The sequence below is a fragment of the Neofelis nebulosa genome, chromosome 4, assembly GCF_028018385.1.
Source record: "Neofelis nebulosa isolate mNeoNeb1 chromosome 4, mNeoNeb1.pri, whole genome shotgun sequence".
NCBI lineage: Eukaryota > Metazoa > Chordata > Mammalia > Carnivora > Felidae > Neofelis > Neofelis nebulosa.
The window spans coordinates 68,093,142-68,111,110 of record NC_080785.1 but is presented as its reverse complement, the minus strand read 5'-3'; the positions used below and the strand labels follow the sequence as shown (position 1 = coordinate 68,111,110).

At 35.7% G+C, this 17,969-nt stretch overlaps 1 protein-coding gene across 1 annotated transcript in view; it reads left to right on the top strand.

Annotated features, from left to right (window-relative positions):
- GLCCI1 (glucocorticoid induced 1) overlaps nucleotides 1-17,969 on the top strand; it is a 106,414-nt gene that overhangs the window by 41,306 nt on the left and 47,139 nt on the right. The window contains exon 3 of the mRNA XM_058728698.1: nucleotides 13,457-13,543. Within this exon, the coding sequence (XP_058584681.1) occupies nucleotides 13,457-13,543 (87 nt within the window). The remainder of the gene's footprint in view (nucleotides 1-13,456; nucleotides 13,544-17,969) is intronic.

Here is a 17,969-nt window from a genome sequence, read left to right as displayed (position 1 = left end):
TGTATAATTCTTTTAATTTCTTGTAAATCTGTAGTTTTCTTTTCTCACTTATAATACTGCATATCTGTGTTTTGAGTGATTAAATTTATTAGGTTATATAGCACAAAAAAGATGTTAAGGTGTTGAATTTATTTTCCTGTTTTTCTTTTTTCTAGTTCATTGCCCTCTGACTTTACTCGATCATTGCACTTTTTTCTGCCTTCCTGGAGTGTATTTTTTTCCCTAGATTCTAGAGATAAATGCTTAATTTTTGTATTTGTGGTATTATTTCTTATTCAGTAATACAAGTGATTTTTATGTCAAGATTTATCCTCTGAGCTCAGCTTTGGTTAGTATATAATGTTTCCATTATTTATATTTTGCGAGGTAACTATGTAGTTTCAGTTTTGATATCCTGTTTAGTATATGAGAGCTTTTTGTTTTGTTTTTAATTTCTAAATGGTTAAAGTTGCTTTTCCTAGTAAAAATGTCTAGTTTTATTACATTTAGAGTATAGAATTATACGTCTTTGAAAACTTGGGTGAAATTTTCTTTGTGGCCTAATGTTAAGATTGTGTTTGTTTCTTTTAATGCTCTGTGAGTATTTGAAAATGAGGTATAGTCTTTACTTTTAGATACAGAATTCATTACATATTCAGTGTTATTATATTATTCAGCTTCCATAGAACGCCTTTGATTTATGTCTGTTTGTTCCATCATAAGCTGGCAGTTACTGAATTAAAATTTCTGTCAATGTATGTTTCCAGTGGTTATTGCTTATATATCTTAAGAATATAGATGTATAAAGATTTATGTCCATTGTATCTTCCTTTTGGTTAGTATTGATTATTATTGTGGGATACTCTGTCTTGATTAATATTTTTCCTCTGAATTTAGTCTTTTTTATGATATAAATTAATATTGAAAACTCTGTTTTATTTTTGTTTTTCATTGGTCAGGAGCTCTGGTTCTGGAATCAAGACTGGTTTTGAATCTTCACTCTAGCATTATCCAACTTTCTAATTCTGGGCAAATTACTTTACCTCTATGTCTGGGTTTTTTCATTTGTTAATGGAATAGTATACTTCATAGGATTATCGTAAGGGTTAAATTGAGTTAATGCATTTGAAATGCTAAGAATAGTGACCAATACATTAAGTGTCAATAAATACTTGCTATTATTATTTACATTAACTAGCAGAGAGGGAGAAAGGTGAATGTTTGGATAGTTGCCATGGTACTGTGGATTCACTGCTGGAAAGGGAAACTTCAAAAGGAAATTTCTTCCTCTTTTCTTTCACCTCTTTCCCATGGTTTTTATTTCTTAGTTTGTTTTTGTCTTTTGTCTTTCTGTTCTGGCAAATCTTGCTTATTGCTGGAAATAATTAGCTTTGTGCTATTTATTTATCTATCCATTCATTTATTTTGGAGTCATCCATCCCATCACTTGTTCCCTATTAGGGAAAAATGGTGTGGTGAGCTTGGCAGTTTTTAAAAATTTGATGGGCAATTGAGGTGAAAATAGCTTTTCTATATGTAAATCTTTCCACTTTGACTACCTATCTACGCCCCCCCCCATTCATTTTCCCTCCAAATTTAGTATCGGAGGCAACTTTAGAATTGCTCTTACTTAATTTTTACATTCTTTGAGGGGTAGTACGTGGGATGGTTAGATCTTAAGTGAAATTCTGCATACTCTGCTTTTATTTTTCAGATGATGTTTTTCTTTGGCATTTTATTGTTTAAAATTAATTTTCAGGGGCACCTGGGTGGCTGAGTCATTTAAGCGGTCAACTCTTGATTTCAGCTCAGGTCATGATCTCATCGTTCATCGGTCTGTGTTGAGCTTCTCACTGACAGCGTGGAGCCTGCTTGGGATTCTTCCACGTGCTGTCTTTCTCTCTCAAAAATAAGTAAACATTAAAATAATAAAATTAATTTTAAAATTTGGAGGATGAAACGTTTGAACATGCCGGGAAGTATATAAAATAGCATATTTATTTATCTTTCTTAATTTCATTAAGTTTGAGTGTATGGTTTTATGATCCTAGCTCTATGCCAGCATCTTTCTCTAGAAATTTATTTATTTTTATTTATTTTTAAGAAACTGTTCAGGAATAAGTACTTAGCATTTGGCTTTAGCTACATTTGATAAAGTCAACAATTCTGAACTCAAATACATAAATTTTTTGCTATTTAAATGACATTTTAAAAAATCGATCCTTTTCCTCTCTTTGTGAACAGAGCTTGACTGAGGAGGACTTTAATCAAAGGAGTGGATATTATACCTCAAATAGTAATAGATCTGAAAGAGAACTTTCAGTTTTATACTCTGATCAAAAACTCATTTCCTGACCAAAAGTCATGCTTACTAACAGCTGTTTGGGTTTCCTGTGCCCTTATTAAGCAAGTTTGTTTAAGAAGCAGCAGTTGATGGAACAATTTTGGAGAGTGAGAGGCTTTTCTGGAAATGGAAACAAGTCTGAAGACTTGGCCATTTTGGCCTCTTACATTGCATTCCAGGGACCTACATTGTTTCTTTTATTGAGCGGGTCCCTAACTGGCTGTTGAGTAAATGTATAAAGATTCCTTCCTGTTGAGGATCACCTTTACTTTCTCTTTCAGCTATTAGCACATTCAGAGAGGATCGTATAATCCTGGAGTTCAACAGTCCACACGAAAGTAGTCATGTTCCTAATTTAGGGAGTAATAGTTTTGGTTGCCAAAGGAATACACTCAGCTGTACTGATGAAAAAGTTAAACCCGTGGCTAAGATACTTAATATTTTATTCATAAAGTTCAAATACTATCACTAAAATTACCAGAAACTCAAAATTGTACTTACTAATTTTTAATAAGTAATATATTCATTTGATTCAAAAGTAAAAGAATTTAGTAAAGAGCCTTCCCCATACCCCTGTACTTGGGTTTCCTCCCATTACCAGAAACATTTAACAGGTAGCAAAATACCTGCTTTCGTTAGTCTTTTCCCCCATGCCTTTACTCCTAATTTAGCTCTAGGTAAAATTGTGAAGTAGTTTGTATTTATTTGGAACAGCCCTCTTCTTCTCTCATCTTGGCTTACATTGGTTCTCATCCTTTTATATCTTTTAACCCATCAATTTTCTGTTAAAAATGCTGTAACAGTAATAAACAATTACCATTTACTTAGACATCTGTTAGTTATATTAAGCTTTAAGAATTTAAGAATTAAATCATAGTTAAGTGCATAGTATGAGAAAGTAATCTGCCTGTCCACTTATTAATAACTACTTTGTATAAATGAATTATTGGAATAAGATATATGAGATTGATAGGAAACATGAGTATAAACCAAGTGAAAACAGTTCCCATTGCTGTTGGAATTCTCATAGCTTTGGGGGGATAACTATTTTGGGGAGATAACTGTTGCAATGAGGATTACATAAAATAATCCATGTTAAGCTTGCTAGCACAGTATCTAGGACATGGTGGATATTTGTAAATGTTAGTTGCCTTTGGTTTAGAATCTATAATATTTTACTATCATCAGGCTTAAATACAATGATACTGAATTAAGTGGACAGAGAAAGTCACTATTACTAACATCAACAATTGATTATGCGATTATGGGCATTAAGTCTGAGTTGGTAGGAAATGGAGTAGAAATTATACAGATAACTCCACAGCATGGTAGGGGCCTGAAACTCAGTAAATAATTCCTGGTAATTCAGTCCTAAGTAGCTGTCGTTGCCTACTGTGTAGTCTTACAAGTAAGAAATGGCACTTCACATCTGTGAAGGGTCCAAGTATGGGAAAGGGGAGTTACATTGTTGAGGAAACTCCTCCATTCCTCATCACTTAGGTGTCTTATGCTACCAGTTGAGCACTGTTAGTTTTTTAATGACTTTGGAATCGTGTGGAAATATTTTGGGAAGATATCTCCTAGTCACCTATATTGCTGATTTTCTCTCAGGTATGAGAGATTTTTTTAAATGCTATCAAGAAACAACAAAGGTAATTTATCTCTTGGATAATTCAGAGGCAGTTATATTCCAGTGTGATTGTTAAAAGGGTTTGGAAATGCTCTTTTTAAAAAAGTAAATCGCTTTCACTTTTTTACATGTGGAATTAATTTTTTGAAACCCAGCAACTAAGGTAAATTGTAACTTAAAAGATGGTAATACCATAGAATACATTCTAATAATGTCTAAAAACTGAAAATTAGATCTCCTCATTTGATTTTAAATCTATTCCAGTAGCAGTGATAGAACTTGTCAGAAAGGGTATTATTAAGTGTACATTCCAAGTAATAAATTGAATATTGTTCATACTTTTAATTCCTCACATAACTATCTCAAGCTGGTTATATGTCAGTAGCCTATTAGTAACTGTTTCTCTAAAAAGCCAGAGAATAGTATATCTTTTTAAGTTTTTATTTTATTTATTTTGAGAGAGAGAGAAAGTGGGTGTGCATGGGTGTTGGGGAGGGGCAGCGAGGGGAGAGAGAGAATCCCAAGCAGGCTCCATTCTTCCTACTGAACCTGACATGGAGCGCAGTCTCATGACTGTGAGATCATAACCTGAGCTGAAATCAAGAGTAGGATGCTTAACTGACAGAGCTACCCAGGTGCCCCGAGAATAATATTTTTAATGTATACTTTATTTTACATTGCATCTTTAATTTTTGTGTTACATGTTCTCCACGTGACTTAAGGAACCTAACTGGATGGGTTATTAATGTGCAGTGCCTCCTGGCCTCTTCTATTGTATTACTTGACTAGTGCCTCTTTGTGACTTGAAACTTGTCAAGAAAAGCATGACAGAAAATACCAGTTATTTTCAAGAAGGTGCAAACAATCCTTGTGAGTTTCAGGTTCAGCAGTACATGGCTTTTTTTAATTGAAAAATGATTGATTTATAATTGCCTCATTTACCTAAAAAATTTTAGTAACAGTTTTATTGAGATATAACTTACATACCGTATGGTTCATATATTTAAAAGTGTACAGTTTAGTGGTTCTTCATATATTGAGGGTTGTGCAACCGTTGCTGTAATCAATTTTACAATATTTTCAGCGCTCCAAAAAGAAAGCGCTGTACTCGTTAGCAGTTACTGTTTGTCCCCAATCCTCTTTCTCTCAGTGGTAGGCACCCATGAATCTACTCTCTGCCTCTGTAGATTTGTATGTTCTGAACAGTTCAAATAAATGGACGCATGCAATTTGTGGCCTTTCGTGTCTGGCTATTACTTAGTATGCTATCTGTAAGGTTCATTCATCTTGTAACATGTATCAGTACTTCATTCTTTTTTATTGCTAACTAATATTTAGGGTATAGACTCGAATTTATTTATACATTCATGAGTTGATGTACTGCTGTGACAATTTGTGCGCAAGATTTTGTGTGGACACATACTTTGATTTCTCTGAGAGTTGCTGGATCATATGGTAGCTCTGTGTTTAACTTTATCAGGAGAACATTTTTAGATACTTTTGCCTTCACATAATTAAAGTGTACCATGAAAGGCATACCTGAACTGAATTATAACTTCCTATCAGTATTCTCATCAATAACTTCCCACTAGTATTTCTGAGTGTTTGACATTTCAATGACCTTCAGTTTTCAGTTACTCTAAACACTTAAATGTTCCTGCTTTTCTTTTTTTTTTTTAATTTTTTTTTTTTAACGTTTATTTATTTTTGAGACAGAGAGAGACAGAGCATGAACAGGGGAGGGGTAGAGAGAGAGGGAGACACAGAATCCGAAACAGGCTCCAGGCTCCGAGCTGTCAGCACAGAGCCCGACGCGGGGCTCGAACTCACGGACCACGAGATCGTGACCTGAGCCGAAGTCGGCCGCCTAACCGACTGAGCCACCCAGGCGCCCCGTTCCTGCTTTTCTAAAATCTCCAACTCCAGGGGCACCTGGGTGGCTTAGTGGTTGAAGTGTCTGACTCTTGATTTTGGCTCAGGTCATGATCTCACTGTTCGTGAGTTGAGCCCCACATCGGGCTCTGTGCTGACCGTGTGTCTCCCCTCTCTCTCTGCCCCTACTCTGCTTGTGCTTTCTCTCTCAAAATAAATAAACTTAAAAAAGAAATTTAAAATCACCAACTCCATTTCCATAGCCAGTAGTTGGTGATCTATATGTAGTCCGGAGTCTGGGTCCCTTATAGTCTGGAGAAAACCCTAACCCTCCTAGTCAAAAGAAACCTGAAAAATATTTTATATAATGTATACTAACATTCTTTTTTTTTTTATGAAGTTAATTTTTTTTTAATGTTTTTATTTATTTTTGACAGAGAGACAGAGCCTGAGCAGGGGAGGGGCAGAGAGAGAGGGAGACACAGAATCTGAAGCCGACTCCAGGCTCTGAGCTGTCAGCCCAGAGCCTGATGCGGGGCTCGAACCCACAGACTGCGAGATCATGACCTGAGCTGAAGTCGGACGCTCAACCGACTGAGCCACCCAGGCGCCCTTACTAACATTCTAACTTAATGTAATGTGTAGTCTGTCTCCCAAAGTAGATTTGACATTTGTGTCTGAAGTTAGGAGGGCTTCCTTAGTGTAGGTGTGTGCACACTTACCGGTCATATAGCAGAGCTGTCTTAGTATTATTTTTTTAAAAATCCTGTTGTAAATTTTGAAAATAGTCATCATTGTAGAAAATTTAGAAAATACCAAAAAACCACTTAATTAGTTGCCTATATGCGTAACATCCAGACATAGCCATTTCTTATTTGATATGTATCTTTCTATATTTTTATTATTTACATTTAAAAAATAAGTAAAAATAAAGGCTTTTAAAAATAGAATTCACATAGGTAGTATTTTGTAACCTTTTTAATAAGTCATAGCATTTTCCCATTCCATTCAATGTTCCTAAACATGATTTTAAGTCTTTTTTTCCCCGATTTTTATTCTCATTCAGCTGAAAAAAATTATGGATTTACAATAGCATAATCTAGAATCCTCACTACTATTTATAGTTTGAAATATCTCTTTCTAGCGCTTTTCTGTTTGTGTGTATTTGCTTACTGAAGTGGGATTGTCATCCATGTGCAGTGGTTGTCACATTGTGAGAATATACCACAATTTTTCATTTCCCTACTAATAGACATTTAATTTATTTCCATTGCATCTCTGGGGGTACATCTCAGGTTAATTCTTAGAAATAGAATTACTGTGAATATTGTTAAGGTTGTCGGCACACTTATGATTGCTTTTTCTCAAATTAGCATTTCTTACAGAGTATGGCAGATTATTTCATTTTATCATGTGTAGCACACCTGCAATAATTAATTTCTGTGGTATTTCCTGTTTTCAGAAATTGCAGTTGGCTAACACTCTCCCTCCCCCTTACCGTAACCTTAAGAAATACAGCTTCTTAACTCTTCTGAATAAGTTCCCTGTTTACTAATCTGGAAAATCACAAACCATTACTTCACAGATTTTCATTCAATTGTGTGTTGAGCACACTGCGGCCTAATTAGATATAGATTTTGTACACTTTGCTTAAATACGCAGGCACGTTAATCCTTTGCTAGGGACTATTGCTTAATGTTCCTCACTAAAGAAAAATTTCTCCCTTTCAATATAACTTTCTACATGGCTCCAAATGGTATTTACATTAGTGTATGGTAATTTCCAAAGATGTAATTATATGCAAATTGATATTATACTTGTTAATGGATATTAGCCTACAAGGAAAATGAGTGGATATATGGTCAGCAGGCACCTTGAGTGCAAAATCTATTATTCATTTTTATTTCCTTAGTCTAATAGTGGTTTTCAAACTTCAGTTTGCATCAGAATCATCTGGAGAGCTTGTTAAAACGTAGATTGCTGAACTGTATCTAAGAATTCCAGATTTAGTAATTCTGGGATTGACCCTGAGAATCTGCATCTCTAATATTATCCCAGATGACACAGGTGCTGCTTGTCCACATACCACACTTTGAAACTGGTCCAACCTGATGAACACATAACTTGCTATATAGTTGAAGTGTGATTAAAAAAAAAAAAAAAATTGAGCATGTAACTGCTGCAATCACTGAATTCCTAAAGCTTTTTCAGCAGAACTCTTTCTTTTCTGTGGTATTTGTTAACAAGTGAAACAACTATATATATTTGTGTCTAGTTATGAAACTTTATACCTGTATACTATTATCAGAAGAACAAAGGGATAACAATAGTAGAATCATTATCTTTTTTCTGCTCATTTAATTTTAATTTTATTTTTTTAAAGGCATTTTTTTTTTTAGTCTTTATTTATTTTGTGAGAGAGAGAATGAGAAAGGCATGTGCACTCAAGAGTCAGGGGCACCCAGGTGGCTCAGTAGGTTAAGCATCCCACTCTTGATCTCAGCTCAGGTCATGATCTCATGGTTGGTGAGTTTGAGCTCCATGTTGGGCTCTGCCCTGGCAGCATGGAGCCTGCTTGGGATTCTGTCTCTCCCTCTCTCTGCCCCTTTTTCTGCTCATGTGTGCGAGCTCGCTCGCTCGTTCTCTCTCTCTCTCTCTCTCTCTCTCTCTCTCAATAAATAAATAAATAATCAAGAGTTAGACACTTAACCAACTGAGCCACCCGGGCATCCCTGTGCTCATTTTTAATGCTTCATAACTCTTTATTTCAGCTCAGGTCATGATCCCCAGATTGTGGGATTGAGCCCTGCCTTGGGCTCTGTGTTGAGCCTGGAGCCTTCTTAAGATATTCTCTTTCTTCCCCTCCTGGCTCCATCTCCTTTTGCCCCCTGCCCCCCTGAGCCCCCCACTCATACTCGCTCGCTCTCTCTGTCCAAAAATAAAAATAAATCTTAAAAAAAATTTTTTTTAATAAAAGCTTTTTAGAAGCTTAAACATTTTTTTATTAGTGGTTATATTTATAAATAATGAAGGGTTTGTAAATTGTCTTTTAAAACTTTTTATAACTTAAAATTGATCTGTAATCACAAAAATGACTAATGTAATTGATTCATGTAATTTAATTTCATGTCTTGCCATTTTGGTCTGTACTTTAATACTAAGGATCATCTCTTTAAGTGTTGTAAAATAGTTAGCAGTCAGTAATGATATTTCCAATATTGATTATAAACTACATTAAATTCCAAGACCAAAGATTTAACTGTATAAAACATAGATTTTTAACTTTTGCATAAGAGGTGCCTGTCTGGCTTAGTTGGTGGAACATGAAACTCTTTGGGGTCATGAGTTCAAGCCCCACACTGGGTGAAGAGCTTACTTTAAAAAAAAAAAAAAAAAGTTTTACTTAAGTTTTAAATAAGATCATGAGAATTTTTTCAAGTACTTAGGTTTTTTGTTTTTTGGGGTTTTTTTTTTTTGGTTTTGTGGGTTGTTGTGGAAGTAGCTTTGGGCTCTTGCATATTGAAAAAAGTACTTTCTTGCTAGGAGCTAATTTGCCCTTGCTAGTTTGTGAATAAAGCCTATTATAAACTTCTCCAGTGTTCACATCTATAAGGGACCATTACCCAGAATATACAAAGAACTTTTAAAGCTCAACAACAAGAAAACAAACAACCTGATTAAAAAATGGGCCAGAGACCTTAATAGATACTTCACCAAGAAATATGGCAAACAAGCATATGAAAAGATGGCTTCGCATCATTTGTCATCAGAGAAATGCACATTAAAACACACCTATTAGAATGGCCAAAATCCAGGACGCTGATAATACCAGATGCTGGCCGGGATGCAGAGCAATGGGAACTTCCATTCATTGCTGGTGGGAATGCGATACACTACAGCTGCTTTGGAAGACAGTTCGGCAGTTTCTTACAAAACTGAATGTAGCTTTTTCACACCGTCCAGCATTTGTGCTCCTTGGTATTTACCCAAAGGAGTTGCAAACTTTTGTCCATACAAAAACCTGGACATAGATAACATCTATGCAGCTTTATTCATAATTCCCAAAACTTGGAAGCAGCCAAGGTGTCCTTCCATAGGTGAATGAGTAAGTGTGGTGCATCCAGACAACTGTATTACTGACCACTAAGAAGAAATGTGCCATAAAGCTGTGAAAAGACATGGACGAACCTTAAATATACATTACTGAGTGAAAGAAGCCACTCTGAAAATGTGACCCTACCATACAATCCCAACGATACGACATTCTGGAAAAAGCCAAAAAGGAGAAAGTAAAAAGATCAGTGGTTGCCAGGGTTTAGGGGATAAGGAGAGGAATGAAGAGGTAGAACACAGAGGATTTTTAGGACAGTGAAAATACCCAGCATGATAGTATAATGGTGGCATACGTGTCACACATTTGTCCACATCCATACAATGCACACTGCCAAGAGTGAGCTCAAATGTAAACTGTGGACTCTGGGTGATAATGATGGATCGATGTAGGTTAATCAGTTGTGACAAATGTACCACTCTGGTGGGGGATGGCTGTGTGGGGGGGGCATGAGGGGTATATGGGAAATCTCTGCAACTTTCTCTCAGTTTTGCTGTGAACGTAAAAATGCTCTTAAACGAGTGTGCAGTCCCATGCATTAGAACTGTTTTCTGTATAATTCACTCATAGAAGAAGAGGTCCTCACACAGGAAACTAAGAGGTAGGTGGATGGACCTGAGGGTTAGAGAGGAAGCTTAATGGGCTGGATTTTGGATAATTCCAAGAGGTGAAGATAAAAAATGAAAATGGCCTTGGTATCCTTATCACTCCAAGGGAATTTTTTTAAGCCAGTAGTCTTAGAGATAGGCTTTAGTTCTGCATTGTTCAAGTATACAAAAGGTTTACTTTCTCTTCCTTGGTAGTGTAAGTGGAGGCAACTAGAAAGGAAGAATCCCCTAAAGTGGCTGGCTGAAGAGCAAGCAATCAGATACAGTCCACATTATTGAGGGGATTATATTCCTTTCCAAGTGTTAATAAGTCTACTTGTAAAATAAGTGTTCTGGGGTCATATAAGTAAAAGAAAGAAAGTAAAGCAGGTTTTAAAAAAGTGTGTATTTGAGTTTTTGAAATGCTAATTGTATTGTACATGAGGTATGGGGAAGTATGAAATACAGTATTTCCCAAATTAATTTGGCCATAGAACAGTTTTATCTTTATTCTTATCAGCGTCCAATAGCGATGTTATAAGTAGCACAGTTCATAAAATTCTACTCTAGATTAATGGAGAATCTAGTTGGAAGGAATTTCTTGCTGATATGAAAGGAAAGAATTTTTGCTGCTTTGTATTGTTGCTTATTGAATTTAAATAGTAAAGCATTTCTCAAATGCTCAGATTTAATAAATTAGATACAAATTAGTTCATCTTTTGTGACTTCACAAGCATGAACTTTACATAGATTTAATAAACCAAGTAGCCATCTTTTGGTTTTGCTTTGACTAAAGTAACTTGTTAAAAATCTGCGATTAAATGTATAAAACACTGCTCCCAGTAGAACTTTCTGTAGCAATGGAAATGTTCCACATCTGTGCTGTCTTGTATAGCAGCCAGTAGCCACTAGCCACATGTGGTTACTGAGCATTTGAAATGCGCTAGTGTGACTAAGGAACTGAATTTTTAGTTTTATTTCATATTCATTAATGTAAATTGTTGCAGGTGGCTAGTAGCTGTCTTATTGGACAATGTGGTCTATAGAATATATTTACAGACTCGAACATTTTCTATTTATTTAAAATTGATGTGATTAAAATGAAATTACTTTCTGGGGAGTATTTTTTGGAAAAGTTGGTACTATGATGAATGTATTTAAACAATTTATATGTATGTAATTCTGCAGCCACATGTCAGAGTACTCTTCTAATAGTTTTGCACTCTTAAAAACCTACATGTTTTACTAGCTGGATTTCAGGAATATAAATGCTCCTTTGTAGTTAGTTTTTATTTCTTTTGTATAACTAACACTACATTCTGAAATAATGATATAGGTTTTCACATTCAGTTTTAAGAAAAGAATGATAGTATGAAGAAAGAAGATCTTTTGTGAGATAAGAGACCTCAGATGTAGCTCCATTTGCCACTGGTGTGCCTGGCAGTAGTAAGGCAATTGTAAAAGTTTTGTGGCTATTGATTTAACTCTCAGTTGGAGATACCTATACAGTTTATGTAATAAATGTCCTTTGAAAAAATTGGAGTTGTACCAAATGAAAATAATTCCTGTTAGAAATGTAATTATTAAATAATTATGGAACATACCAGAAACTTGACTCCTTTTCTGTGAAGTACTTTTGAGTTTTAAACATTGTGATCCTTAGTCATTTGAGTTTTGACAAGACTAATGCTTACACTTGGTAGAAAAGTAAAAGTATTGAGCATGTAAATTCTAAAAATGAAAGTTTGATGAAAATAAACTGTTTTACTCTCAATTATCACTGAACAGCTTCACTTTGGTACTTGAACTGGTTGGTTAAGCAGCTTGTTTGTGTTTTTATTCATCTACCATTTAATTAATTGTTGGTTTCATTTTGGAGCATTATTACTCTTAAGAGGTAATTACTTAAAAAGTTGTTCACAAGCATTTTGAATTGTATAGAGTAGAACTGAGGCCTTTTTCATAAGAAGTTATATAGCATCAACCTCAACATAAGGATTGATTTTTTTTTCAGTCTATAATAAACAATAATTTTTCAATCTATATGTGCTGATGGTGCTAATCGTTATCCTTTGTCTAGCTGTAGTGCTTTTTACTTTCCCTGGTTTGCATTCCACTAAGAGTCTTCTCATATCTTAAGGATGATATTTTAACATTTTGACTTTTTTATACAACTACTAAATGGTCTCACTATTTGGCATTTAGCGTTTTGTGTTATGTTTGGGTATAGTGTCTGCTACTGGTTGAATGATTGAAAATGAGGTTTAAGGTAAAAACTCTTTTCTGACATGTAGCTCAAGTTTTTTTTTAATGTATTGTTTCAGATCATAGTAAGTTCATTCAGATTTAATGTTTTTCTTTGTCATTTTAATAATTTTATATTTTTATTTAAAGACGCTTGATGTTTTTCAAAAGAGGATACTATTGCTAATACTCTCTTTCCTGAGTGTAGGAAGAGTGGTACAATCTGCTCTTTAGCTAGATATTTGACTTGTAGGTCATCTGTAATCCCACTGCTTCTGAGCTAGTTCTGTTAATCTCATTTCCATCTCTTTTACTTAGGACAAATGCCATTTTATATTTAGTTTGGCTATTCTCTTTAAAAGCTCAAAAATGTGTATCTTCATAATTCTCTTTGATTTGATAACTTTTAAGTTATTAATGTTGTTGTAAAAAAAAAAAACCAAATGTTTTGAATGACATTATTCAGAGACGTCGTAGATTGGTAATGTCTAATTCAGAATATGACAGAATGTTTTAAACATTTCACGGGTCATGAAAAATCTTAGCACTTAAGGGATTTTAGTATTTAGTATAACTTAACTGGTATGTGCTAAGATTTTGAAATATGTTTGAAATGCTGTGAGATTAAGAAGTAGAGACAAAATTCCTTATTTTATTATTTGTATTATCATTTTTTTTTTTTATTAAAGACACCTAGTTGTTGGGCAGAAGAGGGTGCCGAAAAGAGGTCACATCAGCGTTCTGCATCATGGGGGAGTGCTGATCAACTAAAGGAGGTAAGTTATTTGTTTTCAGTCTATAACCTGTTTTAATCCTAGCAAATTATGTTTCCTGAATAAATGATACCTCTGTTATTTGTCCTAACCTTACCTCCTTCACAGTTTGAATGGTTGCCTTCTAGGTTTGGGTGAACAAATCTGAGTTTACCTTATTTGTGCCCTTCCTGTCCTTTATAAATATTTGTAATGCACCCACTCAGCTTGTACCTTTTCAGAGTGAAGTCTGGTTTTATGTAACAATCTCTATATCTTTTTTCTTTTAGTTATCTTCTGTTCCCACTTCAGCCTTCTTGATTTTAAGAAGTTACAGCAAACAGAATTCTAGATCATTGCTTTGTACAATGGTAGAATAGTATATTCTGCTTCTCATATGTTTTTTGTAATATCTAACATATTGTTGCCCTTTGAGAACCAAGAGTGCAGTGGAATACATGTCTTTTAGGAATAGTTTTTGTAACTCATTCCTTTATTATCAAAACATAAATTATAATCATCTTGATGTATATTTTGGATGGTTTTTCATGATAGTGTTATCTTTTATCCATCTAAATTCTTATATAATTGTTTTTATAAAATTACAAAAACTTAGGGTTGAAAGGTCATCTAGTTCATCTCCTAAATAAACACTCCTTAAAAATGTGGTCATCTAGTCTGTTAGGATCATTCTCAGTGAGAGAAGCTCATCGCTTTGCACAAGAGCAAAATGAGTCCATTTGTTTTAGCTCAAGTTGTTAAATAGTTTATTTTGCATAATGAACTCAAAATTATACCCCTAAGTTTGACTCTGCCTGATGTATCAATACTGAGTAAGTCTACTTCAAATATTTGAAAGGCTAGCATCATGTCATTTTTTTTTTCAGAGTAAACATTGACATTACTCTCATTATTTTTCATGTGTCATAGTTTCTATACCTCTCAATGTTACTTTCATCTATTGTGGGTTATCACTATCGCTCAAATACTATGGTGTCTAGACTGAATAGATCTAGTCTGTTAGCATGATTTTGCCTGTGACTATATTACATTTTTAGTAGCTTCTGTATTATAGTCCTGTAGGGAAATCCTTAACTTTTCTATATACCCTGTACACAGCACACATGCACAAAATGAGTTTTTCCCAGCAGGAACAAAAAAGAAGGGAAGCTGAGTCTAATATGTCTAGTCTAAAATAGCTACATATCTGTGCATAGAATATGAATAACAAAAAAGTGAACTTGCACTTTGATCTCAGAGATAAATACAATCTCAAAATTATAGCCAAGAGGCCCCCGAGTGGCTCAGTCGTTAAGCATCCGACTTTGGCTAAGGTCATGAACTCACGGTTCAGGAGTTTGAGCCCTGTGCCAGGCTCTGTGCTGACAGCTCAGAGTCTGGAGCCTACTTTGCATTCTATGTCTCCCTCTTTCTCTGCCTTCCCCCGCTTGCTCTCTGTCTCTCTCTCAAAGGTAGATAAACAATTAAAAAAACATTTCAAAGTTTTAGCCAAGATTTGGTATAATTAAATTTTGGACTGCAGCAGCACATGATATATATGTATATACACACTATTAAAAAAGGAATATCTGAGATGACTGAATGAGAGATTTGGTCACTCTCTCCACAAAGCAAACATAAAGTTGGACAAAGCTGTCAAAACAACTAATTCAGTGCTCTAGAAATCAACTAAACAAATTGAGAAACTTGATGAAAATCACTGAACCCAGTGACAGACTTGTGGTGTTATCTGTGCTACTCTTCATCCTCTCTTCCTCATGCCCAGCTTTGTTGGTATGGCATTTCAACCAGGATGGGGCAAGCCTTGAAGATTGGAAGTATTGTAGCCCCAGCTGGAGAAAGGGCACTCTCTCACAGTGTTGTAGGTTAAAATAGTAAACTTAGTTGCAGACAAACAGGGAAGACCAATGCCTTAGCTAGTCAAAGGCTTTGCTAGTCTAGTCCAATTTGTGGCAACTTAAAGACTCATGAAATAGCAGGATTTTATAGAGAGTTCTAGGAGACAAGATAGTCATGGGGGATTGATAAGTTCACACATCCCAGGTTGACCGGAGGCTGTAGATATGCACAGCAGAATATGAAGTGGGCCTAAGCCACCTATGCATCATTGGTCTGTGGAGCCTAGGAATATGTGAAGAGGAGAGTCAAATGGGCCTAGTGGTAGTAAAACCTAGGGCCATCTTGTGAAAGGCTCAGACTTTGAATGCCCTCCTCATTCCACACACAAATCTCATCCTTGGAATGGAAGTCTTATTAGATTGAGATAATTAAATAAAATCTCTAATCAGTCTTTAGCCAAACACCAAGGTGAACACTGGAGACCAGCTTGAAAAGGTCTTAAAAAGCAAGCCTTAAAAATAAAAATGGGATGGGGCACCTTTGTGGCTCAGTTGGTTAAGTGTCCAACTTCACCTCCTGTCATGATCTCATGGTCTGTGAGTTTGAGTCCCACATCAGGCTCTGTGCTGACAGCTCAGAGCCTGGAGCCTGCTTCGAGTTCTGTGTCTCCCTCTCTGCTCCTCCCCTGCTCACACTCTATCTCTCTCTCTCTCTGTCTCAAAAATAAACATTAAAAATTTTTTTTAAAAAAATGGGGTTGGAGAGAATGGAGTAGAGACCTCAGTGGCCACACAATGAAGGGGAAACATACTTTTAGTTCATCAAGATGCTAAAACACAAACAGATAAGACAACAACAACCCTCAAGGAAAATCAGAAGCTAGAGTTGCTGCAGTGTATCATTTAAAATATCCAATATTCAACAAAAAGTTTAGAGATCTGCAAAGAAACAAGGAAGCATGACTCATACTTAAGAAAATCACTAGAAATTGTATATAAATGTCTCCATATGTTGGATTTAGCAGAGAAAAACATTAAAGCAGTGATTATAAGTGTGTTCAAAAAAACCCAGAGAAAACCGTAAAGTATTAAAGGGGAAGTAGGGTGACAGTGACTCAATGAATAAAGAATTTATTAAAAAGGTAATTATTATAAAAGAGAAACAAAAGCTCTAGAGTTAAAAAGTATAGTAACTAAAAGCAAAAGTTCACTAGATGAAGTCAGTAGCAGATTTTAGATGGCAAAAAAAAAAAAATCAGTGAATTTGCATATATCAGTAGAATTTATATACCCTGAAGAATAGAGAAAGATTGAAGAAAAGTCCACAGAGCCTCAGAGGTTTGTGAGAAAACATTAAGTAGATACACATACATGTAATGGGGGACCCAGGAGAGAAGAAAGAGAGAGGACTTAAAAATGTATGAAGAGGGGCGCCTGGGTGGCGCAGTCGGTTGAGCGTCCGACTTCAGCCAGGTCACGATCTCGCGGTCCGTGAGTTCGAGCCCCGCGTCAGGCTCTGGGCCGATGGCTCGGAGCCTGGAGCCTGTTTCCGATTCTGTGTCTCCCTCTCTCTCTGCCCCTCCCCCGTTCATGCTCTGTCTCTCTCTGTCCCAAAAATAAATAAAAAACATTGAAAAAAAAAAATTAAAAAAAAAAAAAATGTATGAAGAGGGGTGCCTGGGTGGCGCAGTCGGTTAAGCGTCCGACTTCAGCCAGGTCACGATCTCGCGGTCCGTGAGTTCGAGCCCCGCGTCAGGCTCTGGGCTGATGGCTCGGAGCCTGGAGCCTGTTTCCGATTCTGTGTCTCCCTCTCTCTCTGCCCCTCCCCCGTTCATGCTCTGTCTCTCTCTGTCCCAAAAATAAAAATTAAAAAAAAAAAAATGTATGAAGAAATAATGGCAGAAAACTTTCCAGATTTAATGAAAAGGAATCTATAGATTCAAGAATCTCCATAAACCCCAAGTTGGAAAACATAAAGAGAACCCACACAGACACATCATACTTAAACTGTTAAAAGCCAAAGGAAAAAAGAAAATCTTGAAAGCTAGATGAAGAAAATGAATCATTACACATAGGGAACTAATAATACATTTAATGGCTGACTTTTCCATCTGAAGCAGTAGGGACCATAAAGCCTGACATATTGAAAATGTTGAAAGCAAAAAAATGGTCAACCAAGTATTCTGTATCCAGAAAACCTAGTCTTCTACGATAAAAGTGAATTATTCTCAGGTAAACAAAGATTGAGAGAATTTCCTGCTAGTAGACCATCTTGTGAGAAATACTAAAGGAAATTCTTCAGGCTGAAAAGAAATGATTCCAGATGTTAATTCATATCTGTGCAAAGAACTCAAGAGTCTTGAGTATGGTAATGTTTGGGTAAATATAAAAGCGTCTGTAGATATATTTTTCTCATTTTTCCACATTTGAAACACGTAAAATCATATAAAGCAGTAAGTCTACTGTGTCAGATAAGCTTTCTTATCATAAGGCCTACTGAGCACCAGAGGCACTGCTGTGTAGGGGGTGGGGTGCCTGCATGGGCACCCAGGTTAGTGGCTGCGCAGCCCAGGGCTGGAGAACTTGTCACC